The 26,506-nt window shown below is 40.7% G+C and overlaps 1 protein-coding gene across 1 annotated transcript; it reads right to left on the reverse strand.

Annotated features, from left to right (window-relative positions):
* Positions 1-546: 546 nt before the first annotated feature.
* Positions 547-4,208, reverse strand: CBLN2 (cerebellin 2 precursor; the record flags this gene model as incomplete). Its single annotated transcript, XM_079533175.1, has 3 exons — positions 3,873-4,208; positions 1,029-1,148; positions 547-744 (listed from the first exon to the last, which is right to left on the reverse strand). Exons 1-3 carry the CDS (start codon positions 4,191-4,193, stop codon positions 547-549), a joined length of 639 nt encoding a protein of 212 aa, XP_079389301.1. The 5' UTR covers positions 4,194-4,208.
* Positions 4,209-26,506: the final 22,298 nt, after the last annotated feature.

Below are 26,506 nucleotides of genomic sequence, written 5' to 3' on the forward strand. Positions count from 1 at the left end.
AGACTGAAGCCATTCTTTTTTTTTTTTCTTTTTTTTTCTTTTTTTTTTTTCCCCCTTAAGGCTATACAACACAAAGAAATAAAGCATGGAAAGAACATCTCATTGGGCTCAACACTTCATTCTTCTGGCTCTGGAATGAGCCTTTGACAAAGCAATTGCGTGGTCCGAGTAATTTGTCTCATTGGAACAAGAAGAGAAAGAAGAGGGGAAAAAATGAACAAGAGGAAAAAAAATAATAAAAAAGAAGAAAGTCAATGATCCCACCAATAAAATCCAAAATTGACTTTACAATCACAGGTACAAATTGCTCAGGTCGATAATTTCATTTCTCCTAAAGATCACTGTCGTCTAAAACTAATTAGAGGCGCAGGTTCCCGAGGAATTGTCAATATTCAAAGCAAATGTTGGAGTTTATAAGGTCATCATTCTTCTACTGTGACAGTCTGACGGGGTGACTGGAAATATTGTCGTGTGCTGCCAAGTTCAGGGTGTTGTTAACTGAATTCTTGTACCAGCTCATCAATCTGTCTCCTATTTGGCCTTCTTTTATAGTGGAAACACTAAGAAGCCAGAAAAGGTTGAATATTTCCACCCGCCCATGAGGTTACCCCTTTCCAGTTTGAGATGCACTTTGTCTTCTCTTTCCATGAGGAGCAAGACCCCGTTGCTGGCTGCTTCTCTGGTGACGTCCTGATCCCCTGCAAAAGCTGAAATCACTGGGTAGCCGTTTTGCATTAAACTTACCTAGAAAGTGCAAAGAAAGAGAATCTGAGTTTTGTCAATAGCCTCAGTGATTTCCTTGCTCTGTGCACTCCATTAAACTTTGACACAGGTTAGAGATAGAGATGAGCTAAGCAAAGGCAATGCATGATTTTTGTCATGCATGCAGAACCTTTTATCTAAAATAATCCACTGCCTTATTCTTTATCTGCTGGGTTTATAAATGGGGGGTGGGAAGTGGGGGGGGGGAGGGGGGAAGTAGAGATGAGTATTCGAAAAAGCACCAAGACAGCTAGATCACAACCCACCTGGATGGTTTGTCTGTTATAGACCTTGACCACGTGGAAACTGAAACTATATATCCCTTTCCTTGGCGCTACAAATATACTGGAAGCAAGATCAAAATGGTTGCCAATATTAACTAATACCTGGAAAGTAAACAAAGGAAAAAAAAAAAAAAAAAGGAAAGAGACAGAGAGAAAAGAGAAAGAAATCAGACCTTGTCTTAACAAAGTGCAAGCGATAACACGACATGAGCTCCATGAGCAATATAAAGCCTACTTGGAATGGCATTTGCGGCACAATTAAAAGTGCACTGCAGAGGAACGGAGTCAAGTTACAGAGGCATTAAAGAAGCAATGCGGTTCATAAATGATTTAGTTACGCGGTGATGAGCTCCAAAGCACATCAGATGAAGCACAAATGTCCACACCACGTTGCCAGTGAGGCAAAGGTGGCAGGAGGTGGCAGTGGCAGGGAGGCGAGGAGAAATTAATGCACCTGGAACTTAGCAGTTCACGAAGCAAATACAGATCTTTTAGCCTATGCTCAGAAACCAGATCTGCCCTCATGTTTAAAAGCGTATATAACAGAAATCAGACTGTGATATTGCTCATGAAGAGAGGAGAAGAGAGGACCCTCAGCACGGGAATATCTGTCTGAACATCTATCTGCCTCATGCCTTTCCATGCCCTCCGCAATCACCCCGGGTACTGGGGTGAGTCCGCTCCTCTTCCTCAGCAACAATCTGAATTTCCCATTTTTTTTTTTAATGACTTTCAGCCAAAAACAAAAAATTCATATATATATATTATAAAAAAAAAAAAAAAGAAAGGGAAAGGAAGGGAAAGGAAGGGAAAAGGAAGGGAAAAGGAAGGAAAAGGAAGGGAAAAGGAAGGGAAAAGAAAAGGAAAAGAAAAGGAAAAGAAAAGGAAAAGAAAAGGAAAAGAAAAGGAAAAGAAAAGGAAAAGAAGAGAAGAGAAGAGAAGAGAAGAGAAAGGAAGAAGAAGGAAGAGAAAGGAAGAGAAAGGAAGAGAAAGAGAAGAAGAAAGGAAGAGAAAGGAGAGAAAAGAAAAGGAAGAGAAAAGAAAAGGAAGAGAAAAGAAAAGGAAGAGAAAAGAAAAGAAAGGAAAGGAAAGAAAGGAAAGGAAAGGAAAGGAAAGAAAGGAAAGGAAAGGAAAGGAAAGGAAAGGAAAGGAAAGGAAAGGAAAGGAAAGGAAAGGAAAGGAAAGGAAAGGAAAGGAAAGGAAAGGAAAGGAAAGGAAAGGAAAGGAAAGGAAAGGAAAGGAAAAGGAAAGGAAAGGAAAGGAAAGGAAAGGAAGAAGGAAAGGAAAAGGGAAAGGAAGAAGGAAAGGAAAGGAAAGGAAAGGAAAGGAAAGGAAAGGAAGGAAAGGAAAGGAAAGGAAAGGAAAGGAAAGGAAAGGAAAAGGAAAGGAAAGGAAAGAAGAAAGGAAAAGAAAGGAAAAGAAAGGAAGAGAAAGGAAGAGAAAGGAAGAGAAAAGGAAAGGAAGAGAAAAGGAAAGGAAGAGAAAAGGAAAGGAAGAGAAAAGGAAAGGAAGAGAAAAGGAGAGAAAAGGAAAGAAAAGGAAGAGAAAAGGAAGAGAAAAGAAAAGAAAAGAAAAGAAAAGAAAAGAAAAGAAAAGAAAAGAAAAGAAAAGAAAAGAAAAGAAAAGAAAAGAAAAGAAAAGAAAAGAAAAGAAAAGAAAAGAAAAGAAAAGAAAAGAAAAGAAAAGAAAAGAAAGAAAAGAAAAACGAGATGAGCCCTCAGGCAGAGCTTGGAATAGAAAAATAAATAAATAAATAAATAACAACAAAAAAACCACCACGATCCCGTGGTAGACGCTCCCGTGGGGTGAGCCCCGTGGCGGCAGCTCAGCCACACTCTGCTCATGCCCGGCCCCACTGCCGTCACCTTTTCCTGCACAGCTGCACTCAGCTTTGAGGGAGAAAAATATAAAGAAAAAATAATAATTAAAAAAAAAATAGCCCTGCTTAGCACCGCGAAGGGCCAAACCCTATTGTTTCCAAGCAGCGGGAGGGGGGACATCAACCCGTTATTGTGAGAACAGAAAGAGGAACGCTTTCAAACCCCTAGCTAAGCACTGCGGGGTGAAGTATCTACAATGTGCTACATATACAGAGAAAGCTTTTTTTCCTTCATGGAGAAAAGGTACACAGGTGAAAGACAAGCAGACAGAAAGGTTAAAAAGTAGGGAAAACAGTGTGTGTGTGCATTTTGGATGACTCCGCAATACTGCTTCAGAAGTCAGGAGAAATAATAATGATCAAAAAAAAAAAAAATCAGAAAAAAATGTAAGAACTGAATTTAATGGAAAAATCCAAACGGAACGGCGGGGCAGAGAAGGGCAGCAGCTCGGGATGCTACATGAAGAATCTGGGGTGTGCCGTACGGGGCAGCCCCGCTCCCCGCCCGCAGGGACACGGCTCGGTAGCGCGGGGAGCCCCTTCAGCCCGCCCTCCTCCCGGCGGTACCGTAACGCTGCCATATGCGCTCGGCACCGGCAGATGAGGCGACTCCCCGCCCGTAAATCTCCGTCCTCCCTTTGCCCTGCAGATGGCCATCTCCCACGAAAGACGCGTTCCCGTCCCACCTGCCCTGGGACGATCCTCGGGAGTGTCTTGGCACCAGGTGACACATTAGAGTACTCCGCCAGCCACGGGACCGCCACCAACCCAGAAAGCCCCGCAGCCGCCCCAAAGGACATCCCGAACTCTTTCCGAGGTGTTGAACCGTGGGGTGGTTATTAGCGGATGGCGGAGAGGGAGTGAGAGGGAAGATGCAAGGCGTAAGCGTGGGGCGAGGGGATGCTGGCGCGGGATCAGCACGAACGAAGCAGGCGGCTGCGGCTGACCTGGTCGAAGTAGATGGTCATAGTGCGGTTGCTCATCTCGGAGGGCTCGTGGTTGGTGCTGCGGGTGGCCGAGAAGGCCACCTTGGCGCTGCCCGAGCGCACGGAGATCCCCAGGGAGGAGGTGATGGCGCCGTCGGCCGAAGGGCTGGAGTCGCACACCACCAGGCACTTCCCCTCCAGGACGATGGGCTCCGTGTCGTTCTGCGCCCGCACCGGGCACCCGGCGGGCAGCAGCAGCAGCAGCAGCGGCAGCGCCGCCGCCAGGCAGCAGCAGCAGCCGCCCGCCGCCTCGGGCAGCGCCCCCCGCCGCCGCCGCCCCATGCCCTGCGCCGGACCGCCGCCTCTCGGGCTCTCCGCCGCCGGGCGGGCGCGGGGAGGCGGAGGGGGCTGCGCGCCTGCTGCCGCCGCGGCGCCCCGCGGCCAGCGCTCGGCGGGACGGCGGCTGGGCGGCGGCGGGGCCGCGCCTTCCTCCCTTCTCCTCCTCCTCCTCCTGCTCCTCCGCGCGGGGTGAAGGAGCTTCCTCAGAGGGCGGGCGGCGCGCAGCCTGGTGGGGTAAGGGCGGCGGTGAGGCGACGGCGGGGAGCCGGGCACCGCGCAGCCCCGCACCGTGCAGCCGGCAGTACCCCCGCCCCGCCCTACAGCCGGCAGAGGCACAACAGGTCCGGGGGAGACGGCGCCGCCGCCTCTTCTCCTCCCTTTCCCCGTCCCCCAGCAGGTCCGCAGCCGGGGGACCCTCCCAACCCCGCGCTGTGTCCCCTCGGGCTCCCAGTGCTCCCTCTGTGCCTTCCATCCCGCACTCGTAGTGCTGCCCGGCCGCGCTCTGCGAGCCGCCGCCCTCCTCCTGCCCTCGGGTGCTCCACGTACTTCCCGACACTTCGTCCCCATCCCGGGCTGTCCGCGTTACCACGGACCCCAGTGGCTTCCACAACTCTGGCGGAAGGCTCGGGCACCCAGCTCCCAACCCCGGCATGCAGAACGCACCGCAAGAGGCGAAACCTCTTCAGCCGGCGCCTCCCCTGGAAGTTGCAGCTCAGTTTTCTCCGCTCAGCGGAGAAATCACTGAGGTCTCAGATTCCCCCCCCCGCCCTCCCCAGGCATCTCTGCCGCTCGCCTCACACCGCGTCGCTAATGTTTAAAGTGGTGTTTCGCAAAGGGAGCGGCAGGCGGGGAAGGGAGCGGCCTCTTACCTGGGAGGTCCATGGCTGGAGAGGATAGCTGGCTGAGGAGCTCGTCCGGGACCTGGTACTGCTTAGAGAAAATGAGCCGAGATTGCGCTGGCAGAAAGAAAAGGAAACAGGAGTCGCCTCTTTCTCTCCCGCCCATTGCCAATAATCCCCCCCCAGTCTCCCCCCTCCGGCCGCCACCGCCACCCGACGTTCTCCCTCCTCCCCTCCTTCCCTCCTCTCTCTCACACACACGCAAGCACCCGGCAGGGATTTAGTCTCCGACACCCCCCGCAGCACCGCGGGGCTCCTCCCGCCGCCGGCTGCAGCCAGAGGTCGGACAGACCCCTCGATATCTATACCTGCACCCGTCGGGCTGAACGAACGTGCCGGATGGGAGTAGATGCCTACGGACAGCCGCGCAGCATCGCGAGCTGGAAGCTGCTTGGAATTCAGGGTTTAATGCAGATAACAATAGTACAAAGCACTTAAATGGACCCGCTGTCGGGAGCACCGTACCTCGAAGGCCCGAACTCTCCGCCGCCCCTGCGCGGAGCAGAGCCCAGCGCTCAGCTCACCATTAGGACAGCAGCGCTGCCCTGGGGCGGTCCCACTCCCAGCCCTGCGCCCGCACCGCCCGCCGAGCCGCGCCATAAGCGGGCGTGTGGCGCCACCTGGCGGCGGCGGCGGGCGCAGCGCGGGCCGGGAGCGGGTCGCGACCCGAGACCGAGAGGGAAACCCCCGAGGGCCGGGCGCCAGCTAAGGGCTGGGGCGGCCACCCCCGCCAGCTGTCCCTCCGGTCTTACAGAGCGATGGCGCCTATTACCGCCAAGGTTTATCAGTTTGCACCGGCTGCGAGTGTTTCGTGTGTTTCAGCATGAGGCTGCTGCTGGGAGGGAGGGGACGGCGAAGCGCTGGCGGTGAAGTTTTGCGAGAAAAGCATTGCATTTCCATGCACTCTTCTCATTTACAAATGGGTTTTCTGGATGCATATGGCGTTTTCCTGGAGATCCTGATATGCAGACTTCAGCATCTGAAAGTATGCTAGAGAACCATACATAAATCCAAATGGTGGCTGTAATGTTCCCGAGCCGGAGAAAAATTTGCAGGTGTATCTCTGTAGTAAAATTACGATCACATCTATGAATGAGTGCTCCTGTTTCAATCTTCTGCTTTAACCACCAGTAAGGAACCCCTGCGGGTGTCTGCCTGATGATTTGCACTGAGAAATTAATCATGCCCTGAAATCACAGCTAAGCAGTGTGCAGGGAATATCTAACCTATAGCTCCTTACTTTAAATGAGAATTTTATAGTAAGCCTGAAATACTTGCATTTGATGGCCATTTTTTTTTTCTTTTTTTTTCTTTTTTCTTGCTTGTGCTCGGGTATGGAGGGATGAGAATAGAAAGCTGATAGGCATAGTACACTAATAAGTATCAGAAAATCAAAGCAGGAACCAGGCTGCAAGGCAGCACCCATTCTGCAAGACAGTGAGAAGGACCACAGAAATTCATTCAAAGATATCAATTCTCAATCTCACATAGCTCTGGTACACTGGGGAGTCTTTAGATCAGACTAGCCATTGATTATTACTTTGCTGTATAAATGAGGGATCAAAGCAGAGCCCAACGATTTGCTCATTGTTTTATGTGACTTACAGAGCCCAGTGGTGAGGGAGGGATGGCGCGTCATCACTTCTCTCTGTTGCTCTTAAGAAAGATGAGCATGAAAACTAAAGGCAGCTGGAAAGCTCTTAAATTTACTGTGCATCCACAGGAAAACAGATGAAATCTTGCCTTTCTTCCAACACAAGGGATGAATCCCACACTTATGAATCCCCTTTCTCTTTTGGCAGATAACTTGCAAAAGAACTGTCAGCATGAATGCAAATGGAAGATAACAGAATATTTACTTGTAAACAAATCTATAATTATACGACATTTAGAATGTCAGTTTAAAAAAAGCTCTACTTATTATTTCTAATTAAATACTCTCCTTAAGGGATCAATCCACAACCTTCATGGAGCGACGTGGTTGCCAGAATTACAGAATTATTTTTGTATTTTCCTTTCTTCTGTGAATGGCCAGGCTGGAAATATATTTGGAATTACTAGTTGCAGTTCACTCAGTTATGGAATGACTTAGAATCATAGAATCATAGAATCACAAGGTTGGAAACTAGCTATAAGATCATCTAGTCCAACCATCTTCTCATTACCATTGCTACCACAAGCACTAAACCATATCTCGCAGCTCCTCATACAGAAGCCTCTTGAACACTGCCAGGGATGGCGACTCCACCACCTCCTGGGCAGCCATTGCAGTGCCTGACCTCTCTTTTTCCTCATGTCTAAAAAGAAGGTTTAACTTTTAAAGAAAATAGACAAAGTGTTCATAGTCCTCTTCCTTGTGCTCAGAGTTGTTTATGTTGGGAAAGAACTGTATTATCAAGCTTGTACTTTTTTTTTCAAGCTGGCAGTGCAAATTTTTATACCAGGGACAAGTTATACCTGGTGGTGTGGGATTCCACAAGAAATGGAAATGCTCACTTCACTGGGACATTCCTTAAGCTAGCACTCACCTTCAACTCATTTAAGCCAAAAGCTTCAAGGGGAAAAGCTTTTTGTCTCTTCTACTAAATCATCAACAGAAAGGTATTTTGATCAGTAGCTCCCAACTGTTTCCCATACATTATTTACATTAATGCCTAGCAAAATGGGACACTTCTTTCCCAAAGAAAATACACGCTTAACAGTTCCTGAAATTAGTTCACAGATATTTGCATGTTTTATCTATACATTATATATGCAAGCAGATGAATAGAATACAGAAAAAGAGAAGATGTTCTTTTAATGTGAAACACATTTTTGTCTTCCCATAGCATGAGAATAAGTTTATGACAGGGATGCAAAAACAATTTTTATGATGAACCAGGGTGCAGAAGACTGAGTCCTCATTTACTGAACAGACTGCCCTTTAGCTTAACAAATGTTGTTTCCATGGATTATGTATCCTTCAAATATTCTACTGTAAGACATTAAAATATGGAATTTGATAAATGTGATTCTTTTTTCTTTGCAAGCATACTACTGGTAGAAAAAGTGTTAACAACAGTTTGCGATTAAATCAATTGATGTGACACCCCCATCATCCCACTCCCCAGGTAAGTCAGCCCTGGGGACTTACTGAATGTAAGCCCTGTTACATTCAACCATTAATACAACTAAAGTAATATTTTGTACATTCAAATTAATTCATTCTTTGTCTGTCTATCAGGGCACCAGGGCAGATTACTTTACAGCTACCAGCTATGACAAAGATTATGTAACTTTCTGGTGATAACATTCGCAAGATTTTCTGCACACAACCCAGAAAAAAATATATAATAAACTAGACTTCATTCACAGAATGAAGCTTAGACTACTTTTCTCTTGGTCCTTAGGGCCTCAAACATCAACTAAGTCTATATTTTATCCTGCAGAGGATGACTTACCATGAGTATTTCTGAGGTGTCAGTTCCGATTTGCAGAGGTACTCCCCTCATAAGAAGATCAGGACTACAGAGGGAAACTTTTGCATCACCTCTTCATATGGAATATGACTGTAATTTCAGATATATATGTATACCATCTTACACACTGAGAGAAATACATGTCAATTCCTCTGCACTTTTTTCTTGTAAAAATATCAAAAAACTGCTAGACAGCAGTCTGGATTGGAACATATAACTTTCTTTTCCTCCATAATGTAACTCTGATTTCCAATGATTTGTTAAATAATTAATGGAAGCGTGACATACTAAAAAAGAATAAAGCATTGGAATAAACTTTAATTGCAGATGTAATTAATCATAGAGCTCTGACTTGATACTATTAAATATCAAATTGGTTCTCTCTATGTCTTTGTATTATAGCATTCACAATTACTTGGATAATACTACTACTTCTTCAGAGGTGCAAACTTACTGAATCATTATCAAAGCTTTTCTTCAATATTTTTTTGTGCTGCAACTCTTTTATTAAAGTATTGTTAAATGCAGTCTTGTACACCCTATAGAGATGAAATAGACATGAAATGCCACATAACTCTGGTGGTGGTACCAGAGTTCTTACACATGGTTGTGCTATGATATTAAAATGCACTCTTCTAAGACAAGTTTGTAATGCTTCTACCTTACATACTGTGCCAGATAATGTTCAACAAATAGCCCCTGCAGTGAGATGGCTAGCACTTAGCAATATGTAACTGTACTCTGTTTTATCTCTCATTTCATGGAATTTCAGCTCCAGGAGGAGAAGAGATAAATAGTTTTTAAGATGAAAGTTATTCTGTAATACCTTTTTTTTTTTTTTTTTTTCCCTAATGCAGTGTCCTGACTCTATCACCAGCCTCCTTGACAAACAAATTTTCAGGCCAGTCAGGTTTGTTTGAGAGAGCTTAGAAATGCAGATGTCATATCATTAGAAAAATTGCAGCAGAAAGCTTGTTTTTTTTTTTTTTTCTAAGCATAAGCAAATCAGAAACATTCAGACAATGTGAATGCAGTCTCCTATATACATGGTGCATTCAATGCTTAACTCCATTTACAAGGTTTGTGTCCTCTGAACAGTGCTTAGCAATGAAACTTGAACAGGTTTCTGCTATTGTCTGAGTTCTTTCTTTCCAAAATAACATTTTCTTACCTTGATAAGACAGCAACACAGCCCATCTTCCAAGGAAGGAACTGAAGACAATTCAGCACACCTTCCAAGGATGGAGCTTATTGGTAAAAAAAAGAAAGACCACTTGCCTTGCTTATCACATTTGGCCAATATAAATACTGACTTATTTTATATGTAACACTCAGCACTGCCAGTGTGCCTATATTAGGTAATTATAGATACTGTGTTCTAGTTCCACGTGAGAATAATGAAAAATTTATAGGTTTTTGTTGGGGTGTTATTTATTTTGTGTGTGTGTGTGTGTGTTTGTATTTACCTGCTTGCCACAGGTGAGACTATACATTGTCACACTGATGCAAATTTTAAAGCTGAGATACAAATGGTTCATTTTTGGAAGAGAGAATCTTAAAACTGGACTTTGAAATACAGCAAAGAGATGCCACAGCCTTCAATTGGCTTCTCTAGTTCACTAAGCACAATTCCAAAGTGGGTCTTCCTGTACTTTTTGCAAAAGGCTGTAGCAAATTGCCTGTTTTTACTACTGCATGATAAATTGTATTAGCAGAGAAGACTAAGACATTTCTGAGAACAATCCACTGAAGGAAGAATATATGGCATAGACAGAGGACTGCATTATTAATTTTTTCATTTAGTTCTGAGCTTAGCCTCTCAGAATACAAAATCAGATTTGAAAAGCAATGCTGTAGAAGAAAAGGAAGGAAATCTATAACTCTTGTTTTTACATTTGTTTATTTCATTTTCTGTTGCTTCAGTTTTTGATTCTGCTTGAAAGAGGTACAGCTTTTTTGAGAGAACAGCTGCCCTGTAAGCAGGCCTCTGTATGTTGTCTGAAGTTGCACTTACAAAAAAAAAAGAGTACAGAAAATACTTCTTGCTTCGGAAACCATATCCATCATATAGATCTGTAGCCATTCTGCTACAGAGCAAAGCCAGTCAGATTCAGTCTATGTCAAATTCATTAAATAGAACGATAGCTCAACCAAAAGACTACTTACAACTTTATAAAATTAAAACAGATGTATTGGTCACCTTTACATGCTCATTCCACCTCAGCACTGCGGCTGCTGAAAATACTTTGATGACATTTGAGAAACCCAGAAGATTTGAACTTAGTTTCCCTTACCGTGTAATGAAGACATCTGTCTGTCAACAACTGTATCGTAAGCATTTTTTCTAGATTGTTATTTCATGCTTTTTCGCTTTTACTCCAGCTGGATTCACTCTTTTCATAAATAAATAAATGAATATATTCAAATCTAGGCACGTGAATTACTGTGTTATGGGACTGTTGCATTTAGCAGGTTACTGTAACAGGTGCATAAACAAAGACATCCCAACGTAACAAAGTCTCATTTTTTCAGTGAGTAGAGCTGCTCACTTTTAAAGCCCTAATGCTTCTACCCTGGCTGTAGAACTGATTTTATTTTAAATGCAGAAGGCTGAAGATCCTAGTCTAAATGTTTTCTATTTGATCCCAACTTAGTAAAATGATGTGTCCTCTATGATGAGCTTAAGAAAAATCCAAGTAACTGATGGCTGTTGAAATATAATTGTGTTTAGAATAAAATATAGTAGTTCAAATGGAAGAGATCTTACAAAGTTCATCAAGTTCAACTGCCTTATCATTGCAGGGTTAAACAAAAGTTAAAACATTTTAATTATCCAAATGCCTCTTGAGCACTGACAGGCATGGGCATCAACCACCTCTCTAGGAAGCTGTTCCAGTGCTTGACCATCCTCACTGTAAAGAATTCTTTCCTAATGTCCACATAGTGGTTTTGTGCCATTCCCATCCTGCCACCAGGTACCAAGAGCACAGCCCAGTACCTTCCTCTGTTTCCTATCCTCAGAGAGCTGTGGAGAGCAACAGAGTTGCCTCTTGGCCTTTTCTACAGGCTGGACAACACAACTGTCCTAAGCCTCTTCTCACAAGGAAATGCCAACTAGTTGCCAGTCCTTTTTACCAGTCCTTTTACCAACTTTATTGCCTTTCTCTGGATGTTTTCAAGGACTTCAACATCCTTTCTAGATTCTGGAGTCTGGAGCTGAACACAATAATCAAAGTGAGGCTGCACCAAAGGTAAGCAGAGTGGGAGGATCACCTCTTTTGACTGGCTGTCCATGCTGTGTTTCATGTGTTCCAAAATGTATTTTGCTCTCTCAGCTGTCAGGGCAAGATGGACATTTGGCCTACACAGGTATTATGAGACATCATGATACAAGTGTATTTCATTTCTGTAGCAAGGTTTTGGAAGTGTAGTACCACAAAGGTGGCATCTGTGAGAAGAGATCAGGGGCTGCCCCCACACTGGACAGATCTGATTCCAGCCAGCTCTAAAATGGATGCACCAATGGTGAAGCTGTCAGCCAAGCTGGTAGCACCTCTTGTATTTAGGACAGGACAAAAACTACTGTGCAGCAGCTATAAGAAAAGGGAATGAGAAAAATTTGAGGGAAGCATCTCTGCAGACCCCAAGCTAAGAAAAGGAAGAAGCACTTCATGTGCCAGAGAAGACATCACATTGAAGGAGACTGTTTATGACAGCCTGTAAGACTGCAGCCCATAGGAGACCGCACACTCCACCAGGCAGTGTGCCCTAAGCAAACTGCAGCTCATGGAGAGCTCATGCAGGTGCAGGCCCAAGAAGAATTGCAGCCCACAGAGAATCACTACCAAAGCAGTGTGTTCTTGCTGGACTGTATCTTGTGTATCTAGTTTAGGTTTTACTCTGAGTGTTCTACTCTGTTCTCAACTGACAATAAATTAAATTATTTTTCCCCATATTGATCTCATTTAGCCTGTGTTGGTAACTGGTAAGCAACATCCCTGTTTTAACCTCAATCCAACATATTTTCCATCTTTCTCCCTATATCTTGCTAAGGAGGGGGAGTGAGAAAGCAGCTCAGTGAGCGCCTGTAAGCCAAACGCAGTCAACTCATCACAGTCATCTAGGGTGCAGGAAAATTTACATCCATTCAAGGAGTTAACATCGCTAATATGAATTAAATGTGTCTAACTTCAGTTCTGTGTTGCTGTAGAATCCAACTCCATCCTTGAGACAAAACTTCATACCCGTTTAGCTCTGGCAGGTCTGTGAAGAATTCTGTTCTTGCCTCATTAGAAATTATTTGGAATAGCAATCTTTGTCTCCTTTGAAAGCATCAGAAAATGTATAGCTAGTCCAAATCCAGCCATTGTGCACCAGTTCAGCATTACATTGTTCGCTTCCAGAATCCAAAGCTTTTATCAAAAAAGGTTTTATCTGTTACAGAAGTAGAGATAGCCTCACAAACCTTGCAATGGCAACCTCTGCTACTTTAAACATTGTATTTTCAAGTATGACCTATCCCATTCATCTTAGTGGGTGCTAAATCAGATGTCCCTGAAAACACTCATTAAATGTCACTTCTTTCAGTCCTCATCAAAGCAAGTAGGAAAGGAGATGGAACATTCATGTTGGTTTAACACTGATAGGTAGCTAAGCTCCACCACTTCATTCTCTCACTCTCCATTCTCAACAGGACGAGAGGAGAGAAAACAATGAGAAAAGTTCATGGGTTGAAATAAGGACAGGAAGATCACTCACCAATTACCATTGTGGGCAAAACAGGCAGCATAAGGAAGATTAATGTAGTTTACTGCTTATGACTAACAGACTAGAGCAGTGAGAGATGAAAAACACCTTCCCTACTGATTTGGCCTCTTTTACCTTCTCTCCAAAACCAGAGCAGGGGAATGTGAATGGAGGCTGTTCTCAGTTCTTAACACTTTGTCTCTGCTGCTCCTTCGAGGTCACTTTGTGGGACCCCTGCTCCCCATGGGTCTCTCCCACAGCATGCCATTCCTCCCAGACTGATCCTGCATGGGCTTCCCACATCTCTCCCAGCATTGCTCCAACATGGTTCTGTACCACAGTGCCCGCTCTTCAGGCACTGCTCCACCCTGGGTTGTTCCTGTGGGGGTGCCCATGGAATGTGCCTCCTTCAGGCCTCTTCCACCACTGCCCTGCAAGCTCCTCTGTGGCTGCACGGGCAGAACTGCTCTGCATGGTGCCCATGGGCTGCAGGGGGATGGCCTGCTCCTCCGTGGGCCTCTCCTGGGCTGCAGAGAGCTGCTGCTGGATACCTGGAGCTCCTCCTGCCTCCTTTTGCACTGACCTTGGTGCAGGACTGTTTTCTTGCATCTCTCACTCCTCTCTCGCAGATGCTGTTGCACAGCACTTTTCTTCTCCCTTTCATCTGCTCTCTCAGAGCACATCCAGCACTACCCAGCCCTACCCATGGCTCAGCTCTGGCAGAGATGGATCCGTATTGGAGCAGCTGGGGCTGGCTTTGTTCTGACATGGAGCCACAGCTGGGTTCTGCTCACAGGGACCACCCTGCAGCCTCCCGCTACCAAAACCTTGCCACCTAAGCCCAACACAATATTATCTGTTAAATATTTCCACAATCTACTGTGAATGAAACTCATTTGGGCTGGATAAGAGCATCTAAAAATACTAGTATTTGTTTCTCCTTGCAAGCAGGCACTCATCCCACATCCAGTAAAGGTCTGTGGTCCACAAAGGAATATAGAGGGGAAGCCACTGTGGAGAAATCAGCCAAGCCCAGGAGCCTGAGTAGATGTCACTGAAATATTTATGTGCTTTACTTCTACCAGCTTCACTGGAAGAAGAATTGAAACTGAATTTTCTGTCCTGATTTCAACCCTTGTCATATACTACTGTTCATTTCTCCTGTGTAGAAGACAAGAGTGATAAATTGATCTATTTGAAGGATCTTTACATGTATTTACATCATTTCTCTGCGAAACCACATATACATCTGATCATATACCTTGATTCAAGCAGAACTCTGAGAAACAGACCCAGGAAATGTTTCACTGTAAAGGGGCTCACATGGCCCAAGCTATTTTTTTCCCAAATACTGAGCATCAAACATATTCTTTGTATGTGATCACACAGAGAAATTATGACATCTCAAGGCACAGATGAAGAGATACAAAAGAAGTCATTCCAATCATCTCATACTTTTCATTCAAGAGAATTGTTGAAACACTCAGAGCAAGAAAACAACTGTAAAATTTTAGATATTTATGTTTGGGACCACAAGGTAGACTTAGTGTTTTCAATTCTAATATTGAGGCCTTGGCAAGGGATTTCACATCTGAAATGCAATGAATGCATTGGACTGGACAACACTAAATTCAACAACATTAAAATTAAGGAAAAACAACAGAAGTCTGAAATACTTCTGCTCCATTAAAAAAAAAAAAAAAAAAAGTGTTTTTAAAGTAAAATAAATGGTATATTACAAATCATTCCTTTAGAAAATTGCTTTATATACATAGATTGCTCAAAATTAATGCCCCCTGTTTATTTCCTTGGAAACTACAACAGTCACAGCAAGCACAATAACACTAAATAACACTATTGGATAGAGCAAATTCTCAGCTTATAAAACCCTGTCTTTCAACATAGTCATCTCCACAAGCTATGCACTTTTGTCAGCAATGAATAAGAACCTATATGCTATGCTCATAAAAATCCTCACAAGCAGAGAAGATCCCCTGTTTCACAGACACTATGATGATGCCATTGCTAGGAAAGTGTTGCCCACTCAGTACAACTTTCACTGTGCTCACATCTAGAAATACTTTGTCTCCATAAATGTTCAGCAAGCATCAATGAATATTAACAAATAATTTTTTTCTCTGCATGGAGTAATTCAGTGACACATCTTTGTTCCATACTCACTTCCACGTCAGACACCATTTTGTCAGAATATTCCTCTGCTGCCATCTGTCACACAGCAACAAAATGTGATGGAATACTGATGGAAAGGTTCTACTTCTACTATCACATCAATATCTGCCTCTACCATCATGTGCCAGCATAATAAAATAGAAGGCACTGCTTTCAGAGCAGCCTCATATATGTGTGTGTGCATGTATATGTATATAACACACAATACATAACATGTAACCATTACATACATATATATATCAGATACATGAAAAGGAAAATAACATATATAAATATTTATATAACCTGTTTTGAAGGTCTCAGTTGTAAAGAGATGAGCCTATGTTTTACCTGATACACATCAACTGTCTCACTGAGCTTTCCTGCTCATGTACACAAACATTTGTAGGCCTGGAGCCATAGCACAGGGTGGGGGGAGGAGTACCGAAAGCATTTGGGAGCATTTATTTTCACAACTTTGTGCTTGTGATGTTCTTGAGTCAGTATAATTTTTGCTTTATTATGGTATGTCAGTATGACAACAAAAAGAATTTCAGTGCAGCTCTGTAGAGAGTGCTTTGCCACTGACATCTCTTTCAGATGTCAGCTCCATTCTGTAACAAAGGAGCTGATTCTAGAGATAAGGCTTGCAAGGACTGTAAAGCAGCTGGCATGTCTCTGTCATTTTTCAAGACCAAGCAGCATTCTTTGGTTTCTTTTATAGCTTTGCTTAAATGCAGCTTGTGACAATGGCAGGTGCATTTAAAGTAGTTACATCCTCTTGTCAGGATAGAACTTTCCACCATAGGCCAAACAAAATGACTCTTTCTGTCTTCATGTAGGAAAGAGGAAGCATGACTGAGAACACAGTCATGTCACCAGACTTGAGGTTACTGAACAAAGAAAAAGAGAGTGTCCTGAGGCAGGGGAGCTGGAACAGGCCCTCACTCCCAAAATCATCATGTTCAGCTTTCTCACAGCTACTGCCAAAGACATGTGATCTCCAAAAACATTCCAGCGTGGTGATAGTAAGTGGGGTTTATTCATGGAAGAACACCAAAATCAATGTGTCAAAGGTAATAGCTCTCCATGCAGTTTGTATACATACAATAGACTTTTTTTTTTCTTCTCAGTGTCTTTTCTTTTTTCTGCTTCTTAATATCTGAATGATTGTTTATAATCTACAATATATAGGATATGATGAACGTGGAGTTTAAGGCTACCTCAACACTGCGCATTCAGATCAGATCATGCTTATGGCTGCTGCACAATGAAAATCTACACTGTTCAGTTGCTATTATGAAGGAATTTTCTGCTCCCTATTACGTAGTCCTAGGAACACACTAGTCAGAGTGAAGCCAGCTGCCTGTGCCAGGCAATGGAGAACCATGCTGCCAAACTGGTGAGTCACAGCTGTGAGCCAGCGGTTTCACCTTTTAAAATCAGTCTCAAGAAAACAAGAACTCAAGAAATAACGTAGTCCTAAACCAAAGCCAAAATAAACCATAAATGATTGCTATGATCCAAAACTGTACAAAAGTGGACTATAAAGACAAAGTAACTGAAAGTAACGTATTGCTGTGAGTGTTTTTAAAGAAATAGTTCTTGGTGTGTTGAAAACTATGAACCCACATCATCACAGTTCAGTTGATGGCTGGCTGCTTATGCAATATAATTGTTTCTTTCTTCTCCTAAAAGGATTTTAGGTATATTATAACTTCCTTAAATGCAAACAAATACAAATAACTATGAATAACATGCAAGTGTTACTTCCCAGGAACCACACGGCAGAGGAATGATTCTGCTACTTCCCAAATTTTTTTTGTTTTATTTTGTTTTATTTTCCAAATATAGAGTCGAAATTCTATGAAAATGCACCCAAACCAACACTGTTTTTCAAATCTGGAGAAGCATTGTCTGTTTTTCTGCATTATGCAATCTTTACACTGGAAGAAAATCACTGCCAGGCATATCCCCTTTCCAACTGTTTCGTTCTGATAGTGTGTATCATCCTTTCATAGATCTTCCCCAGCTATAATCAGGCGAGTTACCTCAGAAGGACTCAACTGTTCTTTGCTAGTATCACATGGACTCTCACAGAGGGAAAACAAAAGAAAAACAAAACAAAAAAATCCACAGTAAGTTATGTTGGTATGTTGTCATTTTATACAACTGAGTGGAAAAAGATAAAATTGAATTCATTTCATTCTAAATGTATCCCAGATCTTCAGTTTGTTTTAAAGCCTGCATTTTTTGACTGGTGATGACACCTACACCCTTTAATCAATATTTTTACCAGCAATCAACATAAAATATAACTGCAGAGCCAGAAAATAAGAGGACATCACTGTATAAAAACAAAGGTGCTTTGGAGTCAAGGCCCTTTGGGTTACAGTTCACTTCCATCCATCCATCCTATTGCTGGCCCATCTATAACTCTCAGCCACAAAGAAATACTCTAAATCTTCATATACTGCAGCTGGTCTCCTATATGATCTCCCTTCCTATGCATACACACAGACACCTACACAGTTTTTGAGTAAAAGTAACACTTTGCTCAATCTCTTCTCACTGTATCCTCATACAAATATGATCAGACTACGGGTAAAAATGTGTTTCACTTGAGCCTTGTCATTTGCAGAAACAGAAATATTTTAAGCACTATTTGCATATCGCTTGCAGTCTATGGAGAATGGTTGGCAATGCATTAAGTTTCAACATTTGTACATTTTTAATAATAAAAAGGCTATCTCATACAATGGGAAATAAAGAACACTTAAAGAATCATTGGGAGGTTTTTTGATTTTTTTTTTCTCCTGAATTTTTATTTTTTCTCATCTCATTTGTAATATGCTATATATCTAAGCAAAGTGAATAGTTGATACTTATGCCTTCTTAAGCAGCCTGTGGCAGAGGATAAAACTCATCTTCACAGCTCTCTGATTCTGGTTACAGCTAATGGTCCACTGCTAATAGATTACACTCTCTTTTTGGAAGTCTATGCTCCCACACAGAAAAAAAATCATTAGGCAGATAATTAAGATCTAAAATGTCAATTTACAATAGGGGATTATTACAAAGCATTTACTACTCAAATGCATTTCTACAAGCAGAAACATTTCTGCAGATCAAACGAGATAAAGATAAAAGAAAACTGTTACTTAAAATTAGCTAATTTGGCTGAACTGCATTTTTTATTCTATTGTTCAACTTTGTGTGCACACATCCTGTAGATGATAAGAAGCTAGAATACTTTGGTTTCTCAACAACCTGATATGAATAAAGAGAAAGAAAAATTAATAACTACAGTAAGTATTTGTTGCAATTTAAGACACAATAGAGTTGAAACTAAATAGACACATAACAGAAGTCTTCTTCCACTAACAGAAGTCTATTTACATATATATGCACAGTTTTACAATACTGTAGGTTTCCCCCATACGTGGTTTTTGTTAATCCATTCTCCTTGAGTAGATGTGGGAGGAGAGTAGTCTTGTACAAATGTCTATAAAACGTGTCATATCATACTTGGGATTAATTGCACTCATTTGACTTCACATTGTAATTCCTGTACTGTATCTGGTGTTAGTAATTCTTCCTGCTTGTAGAAAAGGAGCAAAATGGTAAAGAAATGGTAAACAAGGTACAGGAAAAGACCTGTTTTTACTTTCCTGGTAATGTTCACTTTATTTACTTTTATAGAAGATATATTCTAACCTCAGTTTTTGCTGGCATTGATATCAAGAGGCGCTTCCCTATGAGCAGAGAGCAGTTGGTGACCATAACTTGCCAAATAAATTAAATGTATGTGAAAGGTACCAGCTGACAGCCTCAGGGCTGAAAATATTATTCTGTTACAATTTAAAAAGAATTTTCACATTTAAAACTTAAATAAACATCAGAGTTTCAATAGTTCATTCTCCCTAGTGGAATACAGTTTCTTCTCATTTCCCTCTGAGTATCTATAAATTAAAAAAAATACATATTATTTTGGTCTAAAATAATATTAAATTTATTCTCAAAACATGCAATTTATGTTCTAATATTGCTTTCCCTATAACTGCTGATTACAAAACAAACAAAAAACCCACACTTTTGTTATCAGAGTCCTCTCATTTAAGACAAAACTCTTAAAAAGGCAAAGAACATAAGTTGAAATTTAATACAACTTTTCTTTGCATCTGTGCCATGAGACATTCTGCAAAATTTACCCTCTCTGCAATAGTCACCCATGGCATTAAAACATTTTTCTAATCTCCTAGAACTTCGACACCTTACATCTATTTGAACCTTCATGAATGGCAAACTCATCCTGGCATTGCAGGTATTATGTGTCCAAGTGTAAGAGATTATTCTTTTACATTATTGTCTCAAAACTTGCTGGGGACACAGATGAACAAGTCCAACCAAATCATGGGCAAGGGTTGTGAAATCCTTTGTCTGAGGGACACAGATTGACAAGGCCAGGGGCAAGGAAACAGAGATAGGCTGCAGCTTAATGGCCGTGAAGTGGTCTTTTGTGTGGGCTTATCTCAAGGAAGATGGCCATCCCAGGAGGTGCTGCATAGGACTCTTACTCTAGCACCCAGGAATGCCACAAGCAGAAGAATAAAAAGGGAAACTACAACCATGAGGATGAGATTTTCCGGCAACAGATGCCTCATGAAGGAGGTTTCTGCCATGAGAAGCCTCACAACCTGCCTCTTTCCCTCCTGGACTTGCTCTGCGCTCTACCACAATGCTGAAGAACAAAGGTGTCTGCTACCAGATTCCTCACTACAGAATTCCTGCATGCTGACAGACTCTCCTGGGCCTGCTGCCTGAGTCCTGCTGTTTCCTCCCAGATTGGCTCTGCAACTTCTTCCTGCTACCTACTTGCTGCCCAATGCCATCCACTGCTGCTGTGTTTGCCTCAGACCTCCAAAACGTCATCAACGGGACTGCTGCTGGATCCCGGTGCTGACCATCCCCGCTTTACACAATTCTTGCTTCTTTCCTGTCTTTTCTATCACCCTCCTTCCCTTCCCCCATCTTCTCAATTAGGATTTATAATAAACTGGTTGGACCAACATTTGAACCGTTGTTTCTTAATCTCATGCCAGGTATACAGATATTAAAGGAACCTCATCTCCCTCCTATAAATTGGAGTGTGACACCAAGTATGCAGGCTACTCTGAAAAATACCTCTTATTTTATTGTGTTGACTCACAGCATTAGAGGAAGATGTTGGTGGTATGGCAGTAGAGTTTGGATTTTCCGATAGATATACTATAATGTTCTGTTGCTGTTTGCACACTGCAGAGGGGCAGTCTGACAAAATGGTGTCTGACGTGGAAGTGAGTATGGAACAAAGGTGTGTCACTGAATTACTCCATGCAGAGAAAAATTGTACCCACTGATATTCACAGAAGTTTGCCAAATGTTTGTGGAGACCAAACACTGCTAGATGTGAGCACAGTGAAAGTTGGCAACATTTTCCTAGCAACGACACCATCATAGTGTCTGTGAAACAGGGGATCTTCTCTGCTTGTGAAGATTTATATGAGCATAGCATATAGGTTCTTATTCATTGCTGACAAAAGTGCATAGCTAATAGTGATGACTGTTGAAAGACAGGGTTTTAAAAGCTGAGAATTTGCTCTATCCAATGGTGTTATCTAGTATTACTGTACTTGCTGTGACTGTCATAGTTTCCATGAAAGGAAATAGATGGCACTACTTTCAGAGTAATCTACACAGTATCTCTCAGTATCTCAGTTTTAGTACTTTTTTTTTTTTTTTTTTTTTTTGAGGGGGAGAGGTTTGGATAATTTTGTTTGTTTTTGCCCTATACAATATATGTAATCTTTTTTGTTGTTGTTTCTAAATGACACTTTAGTCAATCAAAAATAGCAATCTCACTCAGGCAATACACTTAAAATCCATTTTAAAAAGTATGTAGGGGGTCTTTGTTTTCTGAGCAACTCAGAACCCACAAGTAACAAGTTAACATTCGGTGACACTTTGTGAACCGATTTCATTGAATGAAACAATGAAGAAATTATTGTTAAAAATATATAGAAAGTGAAATGTGTCTGACAACTCACAATATTTTAATTTGGAAAAAAAGACTAGGCAGTATATTTTGTCTACTCTTTGAGCAGAGGTAGGTAATACCAAATAAAGTGCCATTAAAAATTAAGAAATTATATAGGTTTCTAGTGATGGTTAAGTAAATTCCTTACTATACTTAATGTAGATCTCCTATCTCAGAGATAGACAGTAACAACTATGGTCGTCTTTATTGTTAATTAAAATTTAGAGTATAAAACCAGCAAGATGACTCTGGGAGAAATAGAAAAATTTAGCCTTCTTTGGAATAAAATTTCAAAACTTAAGATATTAGGACTTAAAAGTCGTTTGGAAAATGAAAAGAGAATGAAAAAAATAATCTAGAATACAAGCTAGAATTTTGTTCTGAGCTTCCACACACCCTAGAGCAGAAGTAATTAAATTCCTATTGCATACTTATTGTTTTCATCAGCTACAAAAATCAACACATGCATATACAGATTCAATGAAAGGATAATTGCAAGTATCTTAAATCAAACCCTAAGCATCTGTGGCTGATACTGTTATATGTTACGGCTGGTTGACTTGGTCTGATTTTAATAGCACAGATACTGCTGGTGGGTATTGGAGACTAGCTCACCTGCACAGGAAGCTTAGACATCTAACTTGCGTATGTATAAGATAGAAGATTGCAAAACCACTTATTGCAGCAGAAACTGTGTCCATTCTGAAATAAAAAGCAATATATTTTCTCTTAATTTCCTTACCCATTTGATCTCAGCCCTTGTTTATACAATTACTAGCCTTCATCTCCCCTCCCCATCCCCCCCGCCTTCCCTAAGTAAATACTGGCAGGATAGGACATCAAGGCTGCTATGCCAGTATTTAGCAAGGATAATACAAAGGAAATGACATTAAAATTCTTACATAACTCTCTATATTGAGTGCTTAAATTGAAAAGATGGCAGCTCCTCTCATACACTACTCACTGTTTAAACCTCATGATCTAGAGAGGTGCTTGCTTTTGAATACAGAGAAATAGTTGCACTTATCTAGATTTCAGCTTTCCAATTACCACTAATTTGACTTGCGTAATACCACACTTTCAAAGCTTCTAAGAATTTTCCTTGGCTTTGAAAGGCTTCAAGTTACTGAAAAAGTTCATAAAAAGTTAGCGCGAAATCCTGCAAAATGAAGTGCCATTAGCCTACAATTAAACTTTCTGGCTTATTGAGGACATATTCAAGGAAGAGTGAATTCTAATTTCAGAAATAATATACTTTGTCCCTGAATTTGTGGATGGAGAGCTTCTCCACAACAAAGATGCTACCATGTTCAGAACTCTCTACTAGAAGGATTTTAAAAAGAGACTGTGACTGAGATGGTCATTATTAATCTTTTTGTCTGGCTTTGCTATGTCTCTGATTATTTTTTTATATTTCTTCTTCCTTGGGATTTGTTTTCCTTTATAATTCAATGATAACAGTTCATAACTATAATTACTGTGCTGGATTTTCTTTCTTTTTTGGGGGGGGAGAGGGGGGTATTACTGTAGCACAGCGAAGATGTGAACTAATAGAAATCTCAAGAAGCAAAAAGATGATGAAAATCAGTCTGCTATTTCTTGTGCTCTATATTTGTACACTTTGGTAATTTTTTTAAACAAATTTACTTAGCCTTCAGTAACTTAAAGCACCTTTTCTTTTGTAGTACTGAATCCTTTGAAGCTAAATGAAGTGCAATTTATACACTAGGGAAATTTTTTTTAGGCAGCAAATTTCATTAAATCCCAGATCAGAAAGAATTCAGGGATAGCAGCCCTGGTTTAATAAATATATTTGACTTTTCCAAGGATAATTGAAGAAAGTTACACAGGGATATAGTTGACATCATTCTGTTTAGACTTGTAAAACACAGCTTATGTTGCACAACAGAGAAAAGCCATTTCGAAAATAAAGTCTCTTGAGGTTATAGGAGAAATAAGAAAAAGTGGAATGTGGCTAGAGGAAAGAAAATCTATGATTTATGCAGTAAACGTGGGCTAAAAGGCAGTCATTAGACCATATTTGTTATTTTTTGTAGCTCCCAAATCTCTTTAACAGTAAACTGTAGTGTTTGTAAAGAATATTAATTGCTTTTTAAATCCCTGTAGAATATGTTAAACATTAGTAACCTAATTCTAGAGCCTGATGAAACTAGGTAATCAAAGATAGTGAATTGATTAATGCTGACAAGTGTCAATTTATCTCCTTTAAAAATTCCAATTTAATATATTTTCATAATATTTATGGTGAAAATTCCCAGTATTTTTACTACCTATCTTTAGCTGCTTAAGTTAAAAAAAAAAAAAACCAACAACAACCCAAAACTAGTGTTAATGACTGATGTAACTGTATAACAAATTGCCTGATGCCAGCCAGAGGTTGAAGTGTTGAATTACACTGAACTATCGTATTTTCTTGTCTTTACACTAGCATGGAACTAGAAAGAAAAATAGACAAAAGTTTGACATGGTAGGAAAAGAAAAAAAGATGGAGCAGGAATGTACAGGAGTCCTGCTTCTTGAATAGAACAATATTTCAGAGTTCTTACATTGGTTTTAACTATATGCATGGTTTAGTTGATCATAGTTTAATCTTGCTATTTTGACAAACTGGTTTTAAGCCACCTGTTTTTGAAGGAAGTCTGTGACTGGTTCAAGGGATCCTGAAAATAAATGCTTGATAAAGCATTTCAGCCTAACGCCTGAAACACTGTGGGAACAGATGACGGAAGAATGAAAAGGAGGTTAAATTGGGAATTGTTTCCTTGCCTTAACAACTAACATTCATCTACTAAAACAAAGAGAGTTGCAGTGAATTAAAGTAAAAGACTTAATCCAAGGGCTTTCTTTCTTCCACATGATCTAATAAACATGGTATTTTAAATGTTTTTGTACCCACAGTAAGGTAACAGCAGGGATTATATGGGGAATGAGTTTGTTACACGGGGATAGCATGTAGATTAAAAGAGTGTGAAAGTTAAATCTGCAGTTTTTTTTCTGACAACCAAGTGCATTGGATGAATTGTACAAGGAAGTTCTGAGTAAACATCATAAAGTACTTTAACTCAACATTGTTTTTTGGCTTTTTCATTATTAGTCAGATAACTTGGCACAATATACTCCTTCAACAGGAACTTCAAGTTTTGAAACTATTAACAGAATATAAGTTAATAGATACCTTACCATATATCAGGAGTAATTTGGCAACTGCCAGGCATCACTGAACCATAGATTAACATACCACTGTTGTGCTCAATGCCTTCTGAGCAATCTATTTCAATCTAGATTTTTTCCAAACACTTATTTTATTCTTTATTAAAATAAAAGACACTTCAGCTGCTTTACTCATTTGTTATTATTCTGTCTATAAGCATAACTCTGTTTCGTATTGACTTGAAGTCTTAGTATGTCATCACAGATTTTGAAAGCACACTAACATCCAGCTATTTTGCAGGAGGGATTTTCTCTATGTGAAAACCAGCGACAAACCTGGAATGAGATTCTGGAACAATTTTCTCATTTTGTTATCTGTGGGGAACAGTAGAATCAGAAAGGCAGTTGCAAATATGTGGTTATAGGTGGCAACAGCCCATTTCTTCAACATAATCTCAACAGGGAGACCATTTCTGTTGAAGAGTAGTGTCTAGCTTCTCAAATGTTTGCTAGACAAAATTTAGTGGGTAAGCAATTTTCATCATGTGCAGAGAATAAAAGACAGGCTTTTCCAGCTTGCCCATTGCTGAAATTCCACATTACTACTCCATCTCATGTAACCTGTAAGCTGAAGAGAATTTTAATGCTTCTTCCACTGCTCCCACTATTCCCCTGTAGGATAACTAAAAACACTAATAGCTTAGAAACTTTGATGTACTTCAGAAAGCAGTACAAAAAAAATCAAAGATTATCTGACATTTTGGTATCGCTTTTCCCCCTGAAATTTTATCCTGTCATACCAGGTCAAATGCTTGAAAGAAATTCTAGGAAGATGTACCCAATTTAAAAAAAAGCTTCAGCAGAATGTGATTTACCCAAGGAGAAAAAAAATCCATTGTGAATTTCACAAAAGGCTATGTCCCTACACAGTGTCCCAAGTTAACTCAAGCATGAAGAGCAGATGAGGCTATCACAAAAAAGGATTTTCTTTTGGTGAGCTGAAAATTCTAGTATATTTAGTTAGAAATGTTCAGTAATGTGTTTTCATTTGCTTGAAATATTAATGTACAAGCATTTTTTCCACGAGAAAATTAAAAGAAATAATCCCCTATGAATACCAAGTTCTGAGCAAGATGTGAGGCTTTTGAACTATCACTGAATTTAGAATGGAATGTTAAATATGACAAATTGATTGCATGGAATTCTCAACTAAAAATACAGTTACAATTAAATCATTGTTTTTCACAGGAAAAAATGCCAGTATAGACAAATAACAGTCTTTAACAGGAAATAGCAACATTATTTTAATTCATATTAACATTTAAAAACCACTCAAAAAAATTTTTATTCACTATGATCTTTGTTTTACCTTATAAAAATAAACAATAACAAAAGCAAACCAAATCTCACTGCAGAAATCAATGTGGTATGGAATAATGAAAGTCTAATTAAAATTGACTAAAAAGACACAAAAAGAAATACATATTTTTAATAGATAGTTTAACCACCTGAACAGTCCTTTGCAATTTTTTTCCTTTTCATAATTTTTTTTTTTGACAGTGTTGACTCCATCTCACTAAAGAATTGCAGTATAGGAAAATATTTTTCATGGGGATGGAAATGAGAAATCAGACAGTTTTATTCAAGCCAGTACATCTTTGTAGGTTATTACATTATAAACTTTCAAAAGGCAACTCACTACAAAACACAGATCTGAAAGTTCTATGGATGAATAGAACTCAAATCCATTTTCTATTGATTCAGCTTGATAAAAACATAAAAAAAAAAATCAGAAGT

The sequence above is a fragment of the Tetrao urogallus genome (genome assembly GCF_951394365.1).
Source record: "Tetrao urogallus genome assembly, chromosome: 3".
NCBI lineage: Eukaryota > Metazoa > Chordata > Aves > Galliformes > Phasianidae > Tetrao > Tetrao urogallus.